At 36.7% G+C, this 20,414-nt stretch overlaps 1 protein-coding gene across 9 annotated transcripts in view; it reads right to left on the reverse strand.

The window, feature by feature from the left end:
- The window catches only part of SCAPER (S-phase cyclin A associated protein in the ER), a 524,758-nt gene that overhangs the window by 170,255 nt on the left and 334,089 nt on the right, over positions 1–20,414 (reverse strand). For all 9 annotated transcript variants that reach the window (XM_065558411.1, XM_065558415.1, XM_065558414.1 and 6 more), the window contains one exon: positions 4,568–4,704. In XM_065558411.1, coding sequence (XP_065414483.1) covers positions 4,568–4,704 — 137 coding nt within the window. The remainder of the gene's footprint in view (positions 1–4,567; positions 4,705–20,414) is intronic.

Consider the following 20,414-nt stretch of genomic DNA (forward strand, 5'->3'; position numbering starts at 1 on the left):
ATGCAGAAACTAAGTGGAGAGATAGTGACGTTTGGGTTAGGTAAGGCTGCTGCTCAGGACTGTTGAGTTCTATTCCTAGCTCTGCAGCTGACTCAATCTCTGACAAAGGGCAAGTCATTCATATTTTCAGAAAGGAAAATCCAGCCACTTTTTTAGGTGTCCAAATGGGAAATGAGTTATTTTGAACATAAGAATTGCATACTGGATCAGACCAGTGATCAGATCTGTAATCCTTCTCTGACAGTGATCATCATAAATTGCTTTAGAGGAAGGAGCTGAAACCCCACAGTAGGCAAATATAGGATAATCGGCTCCTCAATAAGATGTCATCCTAATTGCTAATAGTCATTCTTTGCTTTAAGCCTGAAGAATGAGGTTTTATCTTCCTTCCAAAACTATTTTAGGATAAACTATTATAACTCTGGATACCCCTATGAATGTCCAACTCTCCCTTGAATCATGCTAAAATACTGGCTTCAATGACAGTCAGTAGCAATGAGTTTCACAATCTAATTCCATATTGAGTGAAAAGTATTTCCTTTTGATCAGTTACAAATTGTTATCTTTCGATTTTATTGAATGTCCCCTTGTTCTTGTGTTATGAGACAGGGAGAACAGACATTCACAATCTACCTTCTCCATATTATTCAGCATTTTATATACTTTTATCATGTCCCCTTCTTTGTAAAGCAAATAATCCTAATCTTTTCCATTTCTCTTCATATGACATCTTTTTCATGCACCAATCATTCTCATCACCTTCTCTGAACTGTCCCCCTTCACCCACCAATTATGTAATATCTTTTTTGCAATGTGGCCACCAGTGCAGCACACAGGGTACCAGATGAGGGCATATCTTTGATATGATTGTAATATTTTCCATATTATTCTCCATTCCAATCCGTTCGGATCTTAACATTTTCTTTGCTTTTTTGACTGTATCTGCACAATGAGCAGAGGTCTTCATTGAACTGTCAGTAATGCCCATGTCTCTTTCTTGCGTAGACCTAGCTAATTTAGAACTCTGTAAGGTATATGAATAGTTCATTTTTCCCCTCCAGTGAGCACTACTTTGCATTTATCTACTATGAACTGCATTTGTCCATTCACCTTGCTTAGTTAAGTTCCTCTGAAGTTCTTCACAGTCTTCCCTGGATTTGACTAACCTAAACCACTTTGGGCAGTGGTTCTCAAACTAGGGCCGCCGCTTGTTCAGGGAAAGCCCCTGGCGGGTCGGGCCGGAAATGTTTACCTGCCGCGTCCGCAGGTTCGGCTGATCGCAGCTCCCACTGGCCGTGGTTTGCTGCTCCAGGCCAATGGGGGCTGCAGGAAGGGCGGCCAGCATGTCCCTCAGCCCGCACCGCTTCCTGCAGCCCCTACTGGCCTGGAGCGGTGAACCGCAGCCAGTGGGAGCTGCGATCGGCTGAACCTGCGGACGCGGCAGGTAAACAAATTGGCTCGGCCCCCCAGGGGGTTTCCCTGAACAAGCAGCAACCCAAGTTTGAGAACCACTGACTTAGGGTACGTCTACACAACAAAAAAAGACCTGCAGCAGTGAGTCTCAGTGCTCGGGTCAACTAACTTGGGCTCACGGGGCAAAAAATAGTAGTGTAGATGTTCGGGCTCGGACTCTGAAACCCAGTGAAGGGGAGGGTCTCAGAGCCTGGGCTCCAGCGCAAGCATCTACATTACAATTTTTAGCCTCGCAAACTTGAGTCAATTGACATGGGCTCTGAGACTCAGTGCCATGGTTTTTTTATTGTAGTGTAGATGTATCATTTGCATTACCTAAAAGTTTTTCTACCTCTTTATTCACCCCCCTTTTCCAGGTCATTAATAAATATATTAAACATGACTGGACTTAGTAAGAAACCTTGAGGCATCCCGCTATTAACCTTTTTCCATGATGAAAACTGACCATTTATTCTCACTTTTTGTTTCCTGTCTCTTATCCAGTACAAAGGCATTCTAACTTGGAGTATGGCCCAGAAAAGTAAACCAAAAATTATTCACCTAAAATACATCCCACAACAATTTTTTGTGAAAGGAAGGTTTTAAACAAATTGTAAATGAGAAATCACAAAACATATTCTTTCGTTAATTTCTTCAGGTGTATTATCAGAATTTACTATTTAGTTCTCACTGACAATCAATCTGACATGCAGACACTGAAGCATTCTTTTGATAGCATCACATACATATTAAACTGGGATAATTTACCTAGATATATATCAGCTGTTATTACAGCACCAGTTTAATGGCTTAGGGTTATAAATATTATTAATAGACCAACAAAACTTTTACACAGAACTAATAACCCATTGATCACAATTTGTCCTTTCATTCACCTTTGCTCTTAGTTGCTTTCATATTCTGATTTAAGATCTAGCATCTCATGAAAGCAACACAAACCTATTTTAGTGCAGTTACTAGCTTCGGCTCAAATTTAAAATCTTATAATTTTCTAACAACTGAAATACATTCATAATTGCCAAGTTTACAAACCTAGGGGGAGTTTCCCATGACCATTATGAAATAAGGTATATCGATGACTCAACTTAAGACTTCCTGGGAAATTCTAAATGAATGATTACTGTTCCATGCTCCTCACTTCCCACCCAGTCCCCCTTCCTTCCCAAATTAGTTAATAAGGCCTTTAAATCTACCGTCCAGATAAGTTCTGAGTTGGTTTTGAATAGTGACTCCCAACTGTTTGGTGGTCTTAGAATTGGATTGTTTCACAGAAATGTGGTAGACATCACATAACTCATTTCATAAAGTATTTCACAACACTGAGACTCCTGCTTCCTCCTGCTTTAATCATCTAGTCTAATAAAGCCCTCTTTTGTGTTCTGAATATGGGAAACCCTTCTCCCTCAGATCAACAATGAGATCTCATGAGAGTATCCAGGCAGTGTTTACCAATACTACAGTGACTTATTAAGGTGCCAACTGGTAAACCTAAAGGTAAAGCAATATCTGCACAGTTAAAATTAATTTGCCAAATGGAGTATATTCAAAGTATTTTACTAAGGCTTTGTTTTTGCTTTAAATTTTATGGGACAATCTTTGTTCTGTTATGCTACTGGACTGAACCACATATTATATTTTTGCTGAGCTTCTTATGGCTATATTTATGGTTAAATGTTCAATACTAACTCACAATTTTCTTTTCAGGGTTAATGACCTAAAATAACAGAAAATTATTTGGCTATTCCTTGAAACTAAAATATTAATTATCTTGCTTTTCATATTTTTCTAGATTTTGAAGCTTTCAGTGAACATTTCAATTAAATGAAATCTATAAAATAATACCACATTACTATTAGTGATGTAATTATAAATAATATTTTTAAAATATGCTGACTCATGTGACACACTAGAATTCAAGATGTACTGACAGAATATTTCAGTTATTGATGCGAACAACAAACAATTGGCTTGATCCTGTTTTCCTTACTTCGGCAAATTTTTCAGTGAATTCACTGGAACTTTTACTTGAGTAAGGAATGTACGATTGGACTCAGTGAGTACAGTAAATCGGCAATATGAACAACTCCCTACCCCTAATAATCAGAAATTCTGAAGGAAAGTAGACACTGTACTTTCAATACATGCATCTTGTAAAAGAGTAAACTCTAATTTGGTGATCATATATAAGATGCCAATGACAAAAAATCTATCACATAAAAGAGCAAAAGGGGAAAGAAAGAACTTGAGGCAACAAGATGATAAAAGACAGAATAAGTGTATCTGTGCAAGATTTAAGTTACCATTATTGCATCGTAGCAATGTTAATGAACTATTATTTTATTTAAACTATTGTTTTAATAAATCTATTCAAATATCTCTTTCTTATCACAATTAAAAATAAGAAAAAATACGTTAATGAATGCTTAGACTTTTTTAAAGGTAAATGCAAAGACTGTTTTAAAAAGGAAATCCAGATTATGATATTCTATTGAAGTTATGCTAACCTCAGTTGGGGACATTTCAGCTATAAGACAGACACCACAGTTCATGATATAATGATGCCCTGCATATCATTCTGATCTGGAGATGTCACTTTTTAGGCTAATGACAAACTACAGGTCTGACAACTCACTTTCCATTTTAAGATATTTCTAACTTTTTCTTGTTGTGACAGGCAACAAAATTGATTAAATCCAGCCATGGGATTTGACACTACAGCAGGATGGCTTCTATTTGTTGATTACTATTGATTTTCTTTGATACTTCATTTAAAAATCAATAGCTAAGAAGAAAAATAGGCATGGTTTACACATACTTAAACATACTATTGTATTCTGGAAGAGGCTACAGTTTTGGCAGGGCACTGGCATCCAATTATGAGAAAAGCTCTTAACAGGTGAAAGCAAGGGCTCCAGATCGATATTCAGTTTTCTTTCTCAATCAGAGAAAGTGGCTATAAATTAGGCTCATCAGTGTTATTTTCAAGACATTTCTGAAGCAAATAACTTTACACTTTTTTTCAGTGTTCAGTAGCATTCCTGTTAAAGGACAGAAGATTAAGTTTAGAGAAAAGCTAAAAGAATATTAGCATTACCTGGAGTTCATCCGTGCCTTTAGCTTCTTTGCCTTCTTTTTAGTTTTTTGCTTCTCCTCTCCATCTTTTAAAGGTTCTACTGGAACAGAGCTTTCAATCACAATATCAACAATGTACTTCTTCAGTGACAGGTGCTCCTGCAGAAGACATTGAAATAATATTTTAAAATAATGGTATTTCATTTTTATAGCATGTGAGGAAACTAAGATTCTGCATCAAAAGAACATCAATGATAAATATTTAACAAAAGGCTGAGAAAATGAAGAAACAAATGTTGATGTATAAACTTTTGTTTATATCTTTTCAATGTCACCTGTCCTTTTATAAACCAGTAATATGACAATATTTCTGGAAACACTTTCTGATAATTACAAACCCAAGACACACAGACACACCTTTTGGTCAGATCAAACTCAATGAACAAGTAAACATTAGCTCAAGAAAATAAGTTAAAAGCAATCAAAACACACAGTACTTAATTAAAATACAAAGCCATATATGATGTTGATGCTGCAAACACTTACAGCACTGACTTACCTGGTTGTAATTATTATATTATCTTCAACAGGACTCCTCACACACTTAAAATTAAGCACATGCTTCAGTGTTTACAGGATCAGGGCCTATATTCAGCAAAACCAGAATTTCTTTCTTTCTTTCTAGCTAACTAATAATGGTAATGGGACATTTCATGCATGAATGTTTCTATGAACCACTAAAAGAGAAGTTTGTTTTAAATTTCTTATAGCAACTAGTGATGTCTGGTTATACCAGTGTTTCCCAAACTTGGGACACCGCTTGTGTAGAGAAAGCCCCTGGCGGGCCTGGCCGGTTTGTTTACCTGCCGCGTCCGCAGGTTTGGCCGATCGTAGCTCCCGGGCCAATGGGTTCGCCGCTCCAGGCCAATAGGAGCTGCTGGAAGCGGCGTGGGCTGAGGGACATGCTGGCCGCCCTTCCTGCAGCCCCCATTGGCCTGGAACGGCAAACCGCGGCCAGTGGGAGCTGCGATTGGCCGAACCTGCGGACGCGGCAGGTAAACAAACCGGCCTGGTCTGCCAGGGGCTTTCCCTACACAAGCGGCATCCCAAGTTTGGGAAACACTGGGTTATACCATTCTCAATTAACCCAAAATGTTATATAATTAATTGTAATATGTAATTGGAAAGCCAATAATGACACAGCAAAAAACAAAATAAAGCAATAAAATATGTTGGTCGTAGCAAAATATTAGCCACTAAGAAAACACCCATAATGCATCTGTTATCGATATATATCACTAAAACAAACAATGGGTAATTTTGTAACCAATAAAAGATATTAACATTTCCACATACCTAAGGTGCATTTTGAGGGTAAGACAGAAGATTTAGGAACAGATTCAGCCATGGGATAATCACTGGGGTTCCCTGCATATCTTGTGGTGGCAGGGCCTGTAGTATTGGAAAATCTGCTTAGAATGGGGCAGCAATGGCACAGAAGTGCCCTACTCTGCCTATGATCCTAGCTAGTGTAGGTCCAAAACTTATCAGGATTGACCAGGATGGGGAATGTCCGGGCCAATCAGAGAATGTGCTGAATGCCTTATGCAGTTTCTGTAAGTGGGATTGTTCACAGATAGTTAAGTCTGCCCAGGGATCGCAGAGGTGCAAACACTGCTAACCGTCTTCCACAGGTCACTGCCAGTGGGGTACAGCTGTCTCTTCTCCAGCAGGAATGAATGGTCTCTTAGGCCTTGGCTACACTGGCAATTCACAGCGCTGCACTTGCTGTGCTCAGGGGTGTGAAACCCCGCCCCCCTGAGCGCAGCGCTGTAAAGCGCCAGTGTAATCAACGCCTGCAGCGCTGCACGCTTGCTCGCAGCGCTGCAAGCTATTCCCCTCGGAGAGGTGGAGTACTTGCAGCGCTGCAAGAGAACTCTCGCAGCGCTGGCGGCGCGACTACACTCGCGCTTCACAGCGCTGCCAAGGCAGTGCTGTGAATCCGTGAGTGTAGCCAAGGCCTTAGTGTATTTAATCACTCAAAACATGAGTCATTCAGCCTAGGGCTTTCCTCTCTTCTCAATGTCACCTTTCCTTGGTCGTCTTCTTTCTGAATTTGATATGTCAAAAATTGGGTTTCTTCTCACCTCATCCCTTCCCAGAAATGTTAACCCATCAGCAAATTTTCCCAAGCCTTCTGTCCATTTTGAAGTACACTATAAAATCTTTTTGTTGTTTTCCATGGAAGATTTTCTTTTTGATCTCTCGTCTTTCTCTCCAACCTCATCTCTTTCTATTCTCCAATTTTTTCCCTTCATTTGCCTGATACTTGATTTCTTTTTGTCCCAACTTGTGTGTTCACAGTCAGTAGTAGATGCTTCTCCCATGCTGTTCCCCTCTTGCTTAATTGACTCTCTTCATAGCCCATCTCAATATGCATCTTTTCTCCCAGCCAACTACTCCTAACTCTTTCTCTAACAAAACAAATAAATCCTATTCCCTGGATTTCTAAGTTTTCCCAATGCTCAATCATGCACTCTGAAACTTAACCATTGAACCCCAGACCATTCTTGCTCTATCATGTGTACATATCCTTCCTGTATAATTCTAAGATAACCTAAAGACTTACTTGTATTTTTATGTCTAAACTATTACTGGCTGGGAAACATCTTATCATATTTGAGTATAAACATCAAATATTCAGGAAAAAAGTTTGGAAGGGATATAAACACTTCAGGACATAAGCCAATCACTAACTGATGGGGATTACAGAGAAATTTTCCTTAGGAGCAAGTTATTCCATTAGGCTCTGATCCAGTGAAGTAAATGGGAGTTCTTCCTTTGCCTTCAATGGGCTTTGGATTGGGCTCTGTCTATTTGCAGGGTTTTCTTGCACTTTCTTTGCAAGTATCTTGCATTGGCCACTGTCAGAGAGAATACTGAGTCAGATGGACCAGTGGTGTGATCTGATATTTCAATTCTTATGGTCCCACATTAAAATAATTCATGATTGCATATTCAATGAAGTTAGTATTTTCAATTAAATGTGTGGCATTTTTTTTTACTGAAAGCCTTTTAAAACTTTTTATAAATGTACATACTTAAAACGTTTGTTTGAAAATAAAATTGCAAATATAGGTACATATCAGAACAAGTCCAGTGAGAAAAACTAAAAACAAAACAAAAAAACAGTTTTCTACACACCATTTAATAAAATTAATCCCAACTCCAACATTTTTGGTGGAGGGAGAGCAAAATTATTCCAAAAAGATTAACTTATAATAAAAAAAACAAACCAGCCTTTAAAGTCCCTCAAAAACATACCCTATAAATATAAAGGGGCCAATTATGGCTTTGCCACAAACTCCAGTTATGGGTGCTGTGTAGTTACACTGCTCCAGGAGCAGACCTGAAGCAGATTCTGAGTCACCATCTGCCTCACGGTTCTCCCTGCTTCAGAAGAGACATATGCTGTGCCAGCCCTAGAGCTGGTACAGTAAATGTCCTCAGTGCACTGACTGGCATGTTGAAAGGTGAAGCCAAGGTATGGGTGGAGGGGAGTAACGCTGTACCTTATGCTCATTTACTACCATTTGCATGTGCACAGGACAGATCTCAATAATTCATAACATTTCTACAGTTCCTGTTAAGCCCACGTTTAATTCAGCACTTCAAAACATAATTGGTGGCTATGGATAAAAGATGTACAGTATATCCTTCTTTCCCCCAACTTTGTCATTTTTTATGTTCATAAAATCTAGTTTAGTTCATTTTAGAGTTTTTGTGGCTCCATCTGAGTCCAGTTGCATTTAAGGGGCTCAAATCTTTGTTGTGTTCTAACCTATGTACTTTCCTCCAGCAGCAAAAAGGATCCAGAAATGAAACTGAACCAACCACTGGAGAATTAATAGTTCTGGCATGGAGGGAACATAAGGGTATGTGTGTCCAGGAAAAAGGGGATGGGTAGTTATTTTGTCCAACAATTTAAAGAAACTGATACCAATGCAGATATGATCTCATCAAAGCTGATATCTTTCTTCTTCTCTGAATTAACTTTTCTGGCCACATAAGATCAAAGCTCTGGCCTACCAACATAATTCACTGTATTAAATGAAATAATTCATGCTAAGGTTTAAGATTTCAACACTTTATCAAATTATTCTGAACTTTGTTATTTTTGTTTAAATATGTGTGAGAAAATATTCACCATTTACAGTGTTACAATTTATTGGAAGGAATGTAATTTGTCTTTCATACTCAAATTTGCATTTCAGTGAAATAACATCAGTCACCCTGTAAGCTACAGTTTTCCTCCTAAGAGCAGCCTCATTGTGAGATAGCTCAGTTTTTATCAAATGTCATGCATGAAAAGTAAATATCATTATAACACATATTTTACTTAAAATAAACATTTTGCTTTTTTTGTTATTAAAGAAATCCACACAATCCAGAAGGTTCTTTTAATTGCTGTACAGAACATCTCATGAATAGTGTGGTCCAGGGCATGGGAATAATAGGCTGAGCATAGCAGTTCTGTTGCAGGTGTTCTCAGTTTTGTAAGAATTGCCCATTGAGCACCGAAAGCTTTCTTTGAAAACCATAGTGTGTGCACATACACATGATTTGCCACTTTCAAAAGGACATGTGGAAATCAATAAAAATTCAAACTGGATTTTCATGCATTAAGAAGGAAACCCCATCACACAGACACTTTGTCATTTATAAATACAACCTTTAATTTAAATGTCCATTGCTGAATAACACCATCTGAGATGATATCTTCTTTTGATTCTAACACAATGTCTTTGGGCTCGTCTACATGAGAAAATTGTACTGATTTAACCAAACTGGTTTAAAAACTGATTTAGTTAAATCAGTACAATGCCCTTGACTGGTCACTCTTATTTCAGTTGACGAGTGCCTTAAACTGGTTTAGCTTAAATTATAAGGAATTCTGCATTTATCTTGCATATATAATAAGGTCTTGTAGAAAAAAATAGTATTTGATCATGTAAATTAAAGCGTGCATCAAAATGCAGATGCACAAGGGGACCAAATTAAGGTTGTGCAGACAATCATAAACTATCATTTCCTAACTTTCAAAAATTTGGTTTTGCAACCAAAATGATCATTCTTTTAATGTAATTTTTTAATGTAATTTCCTAGGGGTTTTTTTTTAAAGAAAAAGGTAAAAACATTCTATTATCAGCAACGTGACCCGATTATTTGTATAATTCTAGATCTACTTCTGCTTCCAAATGTGATTAAAATATATATTCATACACTCCAGAAGTCACTCAAAAGTATTTTTATTGCAACTAGTAGAAATCACCAATTCCCATATTGCATCTTACCTGTCTGGGCTGATTAAAGCAAAATTTAATTTGAGCTAATCAGTCCAAGGCAAGGAGGAACATGAAATTAACTAAATGAATCAATTTCAGTTTCTATACTATTTGTATTACATTTATTAATATAGTAATGCTTCTCTATTTTTTGTTTCTTGTATAGTACTATATGCATTTTGAAGGATAAAATAAATGAGAAACTGCTTACTCATTATTAAACCTTGAAAATTATCAGGGTCATAATCAGAAGATGCCTTGTCATTAAAAACTGAAATAAAAATAAATAAAATTTTAACTAATAAAAATAAAAACAACTAGGGGAAAAACATTCTGTGACTAATTCTATAGCAATACAGATAGTATTTTCCAGAAAACAACTGATCATATTTTCTCTTACTCATTCAGGAAAAATGTATGCCTGTTAAAAACTAAATAAATCTTTGTGACATTTCCTGGAAAAAGGCTGTTTAATTTTTGTAAAACATTACAGTACAATCTAGCCTTGCAAAATCAAAATAAGGCTTGAAGTTTCTATCTTAAATCATATGTATGCAAAGTGAATGTTAAACCAATATCATGAGTAAGAAATCAAGCACACCAACCTCAGGAAATTCTAAAAGGTAAGTAATGCAATGTTAAGTTGGTCATACTGCTCATTCTGTATATATTATGGTAGATACATTTAACAAAAGAAAAATTAATATATTTAAGGTTATAAATATTTTTCAGTGCTTTGTCATTCTTGATTATACAAGCAATAAGATTTCTGCCACTTCCCTACAGTATACTATTCCACTGACTAACAGGTCTCATTATTTGGGTGTTTCCCCTGATACTCAGCTTGAATATTTTTTTGCTAAATTTCACCCCATTAATTTTAGCTATACCCCTGTAAACATCCCTGAAAAGGGAAAAAACAGTGGCCTGCAACTCTGCTTCCCTGAGGATGTTCCGACAGGATTCTCCCTCTTGAGTCTCAGTTCCCTACCACAAGGGTGGCAAAACTCCTCAAACTCCTGATGACTCTTGGTCCTGAAGGGAAGCAGTAGAAGGGTGGAGCAGGAGTCAGTCCCCAGTGCTGTTTATCAATCTCTCACAACCACTGCCCTTCTAGTCAGTTCCTGACTGCTTGTGGTGAAAGGAAAGGTGACTTAAGATCCTTCAGCTTCTGCTAGAGCTCAGAAGGCGTAAGCATCATACACAGGGAGAAGCCAGCCATCAATGTTGAACCAACTCTGTGTGGCCCCAAGTCTCATCAATGCTTCTCTATGGCCCCCATGGCTTGATGGTGTCAATTTTTTTCATTTTAAGAAAATGAAGGACCTTACTTGGTATATTACTGTTTTGTCACATTAGACATGGAGACATCCAGTGCCTAGCACATTCTTGGGTGTCTGATTAATAAAATAACAGCAATGAGAATTATAACAATTTTAGTAGGATATCTCAACTTTTAAAACTGTTCATTAATATATTTTACTATCATAATTTTTTCTAATTACACCATCTCACACAAGTCACATAGTGGTAAGACAATTATATCTTCTGTAATTCAGGAGGTTTTAAAAAGTAATTGAAAGATTAAACTTTTCTAACCTATGACTCTACAGGTGTGGGACTGATTTGTGTGTTTATGAGATCTACAATCAATTTACTTGTACCAGTCAAAGTGACAGTAGGAGCAAAATGAAGCTAATTCTCTGCTTTGAAACAGACACCATATAAAATAAAAGAGCAGGCAATCTTCATTCAGATATAAAATGAGAGTAAACCAGCTATCCTCATGCCACTCAATGACAATTACAAACACTCCATCAGATTTCTGATAGGTGAGAATGATGAATGAGACAAAGCCTTGTATTGCCTTTGCAGGGTCTAATGTCTCTTTCCTGATCTAATCTATAGCTTAATAGATGACTCAAACAGAACTACAGAGTTCAACAAGCTTATTCATTTATCACCTTGTGAAGGCCAAAAAACGTCTTAGCTGTCAATAGCACAACATGGGATGGCTACAAAACACGCTGTACAAATAAACACAAGCACCTTAGCAGAGTATGTTTCTCAGAGTTCTCAACTTTCAATTGTGGCAGTTTGAATTAATATCAAACTTCATCCTTACAGCTCATTAAAATAAGACTAGAGTAATAACACCTTGTGTCACAAATAACTGTCACTTCTTGAAGGTACAGATCAAAGTGTAGGATTATCACACTAGGCAGATTTAGCACCTTTCAGGTGAGAAACATGTACAACTAATAGCTCAGATAGTATTGAATGACAATACTCTGTGAACCCAACAGCAGTAATGTCAAGCTTCAGAACAGTACAAGTATATTTTCTCTAAGGTCCTGCTAAGCTTGTAATATTTGTATTAAATAATGTAATTTTTAAAGTCCACATAACCACACTAAATCATACTAAATCTGCAATCCTGAAAACAATTAGGCATGTAACTTTAGTTGTATGAGTTTTCCATTGAAGTCAATGGGATGATAGAGAGATATACACCCCCCCCAATTTACTTGCTAAGTACTGCATAGGGCCCAATCTTTCAAACACCTATGCTTATCAGCATGTGTGTATATATATTTATGTAGGTGTTTGAAAGATTGGGCTCTACACAGTACAGTACTTAACAAGTAAATTGGTCTCATCTTCTTAAAGATTTTACTTTAGCAATCGATATTTACATTATGGAGTCCCACAGTTTGATCTCTAATCAAGACAATACATTGTAATTGTTTGGCATTTTATTTACTTCTTGCCAAAAACACTTCTTTAAGTAAACGTTAGATGTAATCAGAGATACTACTTACTTACCTAGCTATCTCACATGGTGTTGTGAGGATTAATATATGTTTTCTATAGCAATGCAAAGGTGTAAAGGACTACAGGGCTGATTCTGCAACTGAGAGATAATGAGTGCCCCAAGATCCTAGTGCATCAATAAATCTCCAGCCCTCTGTAGAATCAAGCCAGTATAAATTCTATGATTATGTTAAAAATATTTTCAAATGAAATCTTATGCTATTAAGATTGGTGTTCACATCTACTAAACCTTTGATGTTACTACCTGTTTTATAATTTTAATGTGACTGATCTGAATTCTCTCTGCACACATTCTCAAATGTACCAATGCTATCTGGAAACAAGGGCTATAAATAAGTAAAAATAATTACCATTTCCCATCCCGAACAAAAGACTGAAACATACTACAAACATTATGGTCAGGTTCTGCCATCCTTACACACACTGAGTAGTATCTTATTCTGCAAGTAATCCTATTGAAATCCATCAACTAACAGAGTAAGATACTATTCAATCTTTGCGCAGAATCTGGACCTCATGTAGCATCTGGTATGTACAATGCTATGATATTCAGCCATAAAATATGGAAACAGAGGAGAAATTCTGTGTTAACATATTTAATGGTTTATCATGTTCTGTTTTACTTTAAATCTGGCCAATACATTTTTTTTGCTCTATATTCTTTTGTTAGTGTCTGTTCAACAACTCAATAGACTAGAAACACTCCTGTTTCTTTTATACAGTTTTACCAAAGTTGTGGTAGGAATATATGATTTTTAAAAATGTAAGGTATACTGCATCGCAAAGCATCTTCATTTGTAGGCCACTACTCTCAGTGCTCTTCAAGATCACATTACAAAATAGTTTTGATGTCTGTGCCCTGGGAATAAAAAGAAAGGCTTCAGCATGCTTATTATAATCACTGAATTCTTCATAAGAAGGACAAGATGAAAGTTTCCCTCACTTTCAGTCCTCTGGCCATTTTGGAAATTAATCACTCACAAACAGATGACAAAAATCACAGATTTTCACAAGAAGAAAAATCAAGAGATTTTAATGAAATTAAACACCGTTTTTTAAAATTAATCTGTTTTAAAATCTCTGGGCTTGATCCTGACTTCCTTACTTTGGCAACACTCAGTAAAGTCGATGGGTTGCGCAAGTGGCATAACTTGAGTGAGAAGTTGAGGACTGGTCTTATTATGGGAGAGGAAGATTGTTTTAAAACGTTAGAACTGATTTTTGTTGAAACAAACAAACAAACACACACACCATTACCTTTTTCATTTAAACAAATTAAAGAAAATATTAGTAAGTTTGGTATTTTTCCTTTTTAGGTATGTACTTATATAACTTTGCAATTTACACATTTAGCAATTTTGTAATTGTATTTGAGGTATTGTATTTTCATGTTTTAATTATCTAGGTCTTAAATTGCAAGGTTTAGATTTATCTGTTCAATTTTGTTGTGGCATTCTTTTCAGTTAATTTTCTTTTTTCTTTTCTTTTCTTTTTTTTTTTTTATAGTTGTGAGTACAAGTTATCTTCCCTCTTAGATTTTGAAGGTAACTAAAGAGGTGTCTACAAAAGGGATTTTTGCACAGAATTTTCCACTAATATCAACACTGATTCAGCAAAAGCTTTGGAAGCCACTGAACATTTGTCTACACTAGGGCTCCAATGGGAATTTGTTTTGCAAAATTCCCTATGGCAGACAATATCTACAAAGGTAGGCACTAACTTCACATAAGGATCCAAAACCCATCACCACCACTAACCCTTTTGTCCCACCCTTCCAAAGGAAGGAAGGAAACAAAAGCATAAGGGACCAGGGAATGATAAAGAAATCTATATAAATCTAAATGGAGACTAAATTGGTGTAACTTTTTTTTCAGCCCCCTCCAGGTGTACATTACAACAGCTTTGACTGTTAGATTGACAGCCACTTACCAATGTGTAATCTACCTCTGCATTTGACCTAGTGTTTCAGACTAAATTGACATAATTTACAAGCTGAAGGGATGACAGAGAGGAAAAGCAACCAATAAGTACAACAAATACATAAATTATAAAACAAATATAAAATCAATGTAATGATGGATTGGGACCTTATATAATAAACATAATAATTTATTAATCAGGTGGGCATTAAAACATCATCAGGATGATCCGAGTCATGAACAGAAACCCACAACATGTTCCCTTTGTATATATTATAATGTGCAAAAATGTAAAAATAAATAAATAAATAAATAAATAAATAAATACTTTAGAAATTGCATCATCCTGCAGTGTAAACTTTAGAATGTTTTTAAATGCTGCAATTTCAGGGCCTGACGCCTTAAACTGAAAGAATTCTGCTAGGACTGCAATTAAAAATCACAGACTAGAAGAATGAGACAAATAAGTAAGACAGACCAACTGATCCACAGAGAAATTCCCTCCTCACTGTTCAGACTTTCAGCATTCACAGTTTTGTAACTTTCCAAAATGCAGCAGATGTGCCTTGTCCACAAACTGCATGAGAAACTGAGTTGACAAAACCATTACTGTTAAAACCAGAAGAGGTTAAGGTCACCCAAGAAATCATGTTCCTGCTGGATATCCCGTTCTCTGATGCAAATGTCCTGCATGAAACTGAACAACTATCCAGTGAATTTCAGATCTTAGTAACTATAAGGCTTTCAGCTGACCAGGCACTTCTCATATATTAAAAGTTATATTACAGTTATTACGGTATTACTAATATTATTTGACGAAATCACGATTCTTTTAGAATCCAAATAATATACAGTTACAAAACTTCTCCATAAAAAAATGAAGTAAGTACTAGAAAATGCAGAGACATTATATATTCAAGTAGGATGCAGTTCAGATGAATTAAACCATATCATAATCCAGATTCTGACCCTTGTTTGTTCATGTGAAATACAACAGCTGGAGAATAAACTTTCCAATTAACAGTCACTTCATACAATACATGATAGCAACCGAGGCATTTATTCACAACTGGCAATGGCCAGTATCTAGAAAAACTGCTGGTTAATACTGGGAGTTGACCTACAGTAGACTGTTAAATCTATTTTGTGTCATAATGGCGTTCTGTTACTCCTGAGAGACTATTTGGTATAATAACCCCATCACCTCCAATAAAAAAAATCTCCAAAATCAAAAAAATCCCATCAACATGAGAACTGAATAAAGACTGTCCACACAGTAGATTCACCTTTGATATTCATTGATGTCTCCTATTGGTGTTGATGAGAATTATGTGTATGCATAGGAAGATTATTATATTCTTAAGTGTCAACCAAGTCAACTGAAGTGAAAGTTCAGTTATTATATTGATTATAAATAGAATTATTTCTAATACACAATCTAGCTTTTGAAAAAAATGTTAACGAGTAATATTGGTATTTAAAGCAACATCAGGAAAGCAAAGTGTCAAAGTTGAACTGATATGGTAAAGCAAGGTCAGGATTAATACAAATATAATATTTTCACATGCATTTGAACAACTGGATCTGCTCTGAGCTGTGGCAGTCCCAAGAGGAGTAAGAGATGATAAAATGTTATCTCCTGATAGCTGAGTCTAAGGCTTCCAATAATAACTGGTGTTGTTGAATAGCCCATGAAATAAATTGCACCTGGAGTTGACCTTCTGGCCTGATAGGCATTACAGGATTAATACTTGAGGCTCCTCAAAGGAATCTATTGGTATGCCAAGGAAGTAAATAGAGGGGACTGAAGACTTCACAGAGGAAATAGCCCAAAGGATGCATCTTCTATCTGCTCTTCCACTAGCTGGAGAAGACTCCTTTACCTCCATGAGGTACATGGTCCTAACATAACTACAGCTGACCAGGAAAGGGATCCTGCAAAAGCTGCCAAGGCAGGGACTACTGGTAAAGAAAGAGCATCTGGAACAGGCAAAGTAGCAAATGACAGACGTACACAACACTGAAAAGCCACATTAGTTGTGATTTGTATGTCCAATTTTGCTGATTTAAATGCACCCTATATGAACTAGAATTTGAATATGTAAGTAGTGCTGGGCCTTTAACAAGCAGACAATTCTTTCTCCTCTCCCCAATATTAATAAATAAAATCTTTAAATGTTATTTAAAAATCTCATTGTGAAAGTCAGTGTTTTAAAGATATTTTAAGTATTTAAATAAACTGAAAAAAATATATCCAACTACAGCACATATAGTATTTATCTTCTGAATTAGAAAAGTGTCAGGAAATGAACAAAAATAGTAAAGGTTTCAGAGTAAATGCACTTAAAATTATTAGAAAAAGTAGTAGAGGAAATAGGAGTAATTTACATAACTAGCACTTCATCTTATTTCTATCCCGAAGAATCAAGACATGCCAACACCCTCACCATATATTTTATTAACATTTTACTTAGGATGCATGTCTGTCTTTTTCATTAATATGTACCCTTTCAGTGTTGCATTACTGAGGACAAAAGTCTGATATTCTCATCTTCAGCTTTTCTAATAGATGACTGCCAAACACGAACAAAGAGATGGTGAGAATTAGCATGCAGATCTAAAAAAAGAAGTGATGGGCACAATAACAAATTATAGATACCCTTACTACAGGTATGTTTAGGGACAAATTCAGTACAACTAGGCACTGGGAGGTGTAACACAAGCTAAGCTGACTATATTTAAGAAGAAATTAATCCTCTAAGAGGAACCTTCTGTTGGTTCTATGGACAAGGATGGCAGAAAAATTAAAGCTGTAGTTTGCACCAGAACCCTAAAGGAATTCCATTGATATGAGTTTCTCCACAGAGTCACTGTATGAAAAAAACAACTTTTGACTGTCCAGTCTACACCTCTTGTTCAGCTAGCACTGCAGTACTTCCTAGGTCTTGAAGTGTGCATTTGGTCATGTGCACCCACACGAACAGCAGCCACACATTTCTGCAATGGTTTATGCCATCGTATGCCACTCCTAAATTTGGCTTATGGTGTGTAAACTCCATTTAAATAGCCGTGTGACAAATTCTGAAGAACTGCAATTTAAAATTATATTGCAACAAAAATATATAAAATGATTCATGCATTGTTGATACAGAAGGATAAAAATAAATATAGAAACATGTATAAAGTGTCCTAAAACACAGGATACCACATTTCATTAAAGTTGGGATATGTTTAGTATAACCTTATGGAAAAGGACAAAGTGACACATTAATGCATGTATTTTTAAACAAAGATATTTTAAAATCAAGTGGTAAAGTCACAATGATCTAGAGGATCGAGCCAGCAAATAACTAACTTGAAAAATATTTATGGTCAGACTATTACTTATATAGCAAAGTATATTCAAACAGAACTGTCAGTAAGTAAAATGTACTGACAAATAGGAGAGTTTCTGGCCCAAAGGCCTTTTACTCTAAAAGCATGGGTGGGTATAATATGGAAGAATTAAAACAAAAATTAGAAGAGCGTTATTCTTTTATGGAATGTTTCATGGGACAAGACTTATTTATGGATTTATCCTTAGGGTCATATTGCATCTAGAGATTATCAAGGTGAGCAAGGCAGAAGGGAGAAGTGCTAAGAGTCTTGCATCTGCTGCAGAGAGGCAGCAACAATTGAACTTCTTATACTCCTAAACACAGAGACTGCTCCTTAGTACTCTTGGTGCACAAACTACCTCCTAAAAATGGCAGGAAAAGCCAGGGAAGGAGGGGGCTCTGGGGCTCCCCCAGCCACAAAAATTGGCCAGTCCTGGAGGGTGGGCGGTGCCTGCAGAGCACTCTCCTAATGTATGGCACAGAGGGCATATTTCTCCTGTGCACCAGGATCTCTGCAGGACTATGCACTAGCACCAAAGAGGGCTGTCAAATGCCACAGTCTGGTGCTGAATATATATGTTTGACCTTTCTGACATATTGTACATTTTCTATCTAATGTAATATACTGCATAGTTACCTATATTTCCCTTATGCATGAGTTAACCAGCTCAGATAAATTGACATTGCTTCCACTCTAGGATCTCCACCCAAAACCAAACCAAACTGCCAAACTGCCAAATTGACCCTTTTTTGGAAATTGAAAAAGTTTAATTTTTTTCTCCCGTTATTTTTCATTTTCATTCCCCTCCGTATGCCGGGATTCAGGCTACTACCAGAAGCTGAAGTGCCAGTGTGTTACTTCCAGCCTGACTTGAACCAGAAAGTTTGGAAAGAAAAAGGCATTCTTACAAGATTTCTACTCCAATTCTGCAGATACAGGAGATTTGGTGAAGTATCTGACTTTGGATGCTCATCTGAACTCTATCTCTAAAGCTTTCAAATTCTAGTTTTTATACTATGTCTTGGATCAATGTTATAGGTAACCAAACTAGAAAGATTAGCAAGGAATAATATTTATTACCCTAGAACACAATCATGGCACTGTCCATAATTCTTAATCTGTATTAAAACAAATCAACAGAAAATTGGTTTTAAAAACTGTTATAAAGTATAAATGTACATTTCAGAAGATCAGTACCAATTCTGAAGTTCACATCTGTATTTTGGATTAAAATATATAGTACCTTTTACCTGTTTCAAAATAAACTGTAATTCCAGAAAATAAAAAAGTTTTCAATATTTATTACCCATGTCAGGAATAACAGTTCCTAACTTGTGTATAATCACTTAGAGCATATATTTGCCAATTTTTAAAGGGGTCTTTAAAATATACTTTTAAATCATACTATCACAAGAATATTTGTTCTTGATTTTATTATATATTTAAATAAAACTTCTCAGTATTCCTTATTTTTTCATATAACCTAGCGCCATATTTAACATTGCACATACATGCTGAAAGGGACAAAGAGTTATTTCAGATGCAAAATCTAATCTGCAACATTATAATCATTGATGGCTCGAAACATTCAAGTTTATTAAAACTGGATCATAAAGTAGAAATGTAATCAAATACTGTATCATAATGCCACAAATTATAATATACTTGAGAATCTGGAGGAGATTCAAAACAACTGAGCTATTTTACATGAACTGCTTTATAAGAAATATGGAAATCTCCTATGTGTGAAGGAATGGCCTATAAATCAATCATTCATAGGACTGGAAGGGACCTTGAGAGATCGTCTAGTCCAGTCCCCTGCACTCATGGCAGGACTAAGGCCTTGTCTACACTACGAGAGTAGTTCGATTTTACTTGCATCGAATTTTTGTAATCGATATTGCAAAGTCGAACGTGTGTGTCCACACTAAGGACAGTAATTCGACTTTGTGCGTCCACACTAACGGTGATAGCGTCGACATTCGAAGCGGTGCACTGTTGTCAGCTATCCCACAGTTCCCGCAGTCCCCTCTGCCCATTGGAATTCTGGGTGTAGCCGGCAATGCCTTCTGGGTAACAAAATGAGTCGAGGGTGCTTTTGGGAAACTGTCGTCATCCGTCCATCACTCCCGCCCTCCCTCCCTGAAAGCGCCGGCGGGAAAACAGTTCGCGCGCTTTTCCAGTCATTGACAGCGCGGACGCCACTGTACTCCGAGCATGGAGCCCGCTGCGACCATCGCTGCAGTTGTGGCCGCTCTCAACGTCTCGCAGCTTATCATAAAGGTTTCCCTGAGGCAGATGCAGAAAAGTCAGGCGAGGAGGCTACGGCACCGCGGTGATGTCCTGAAGTCTGAGAGTAGCACAGACCTGTCAGAAAGCAGGCGACCCAGCG

This window comes from Chrysemys picta, chromosome 10 (assembly GCF_011386835.1).
Source record: "Chrysemys picta bellii isolate R12L10 chromosome 10, ASM1138683v2, whole genome shotgun sequence".
Lineage (NCBI taxonomy): Eukaryota > Metazoa > Chordata > Testudines > Emydidae > Chrysemys > Chrysemys picta.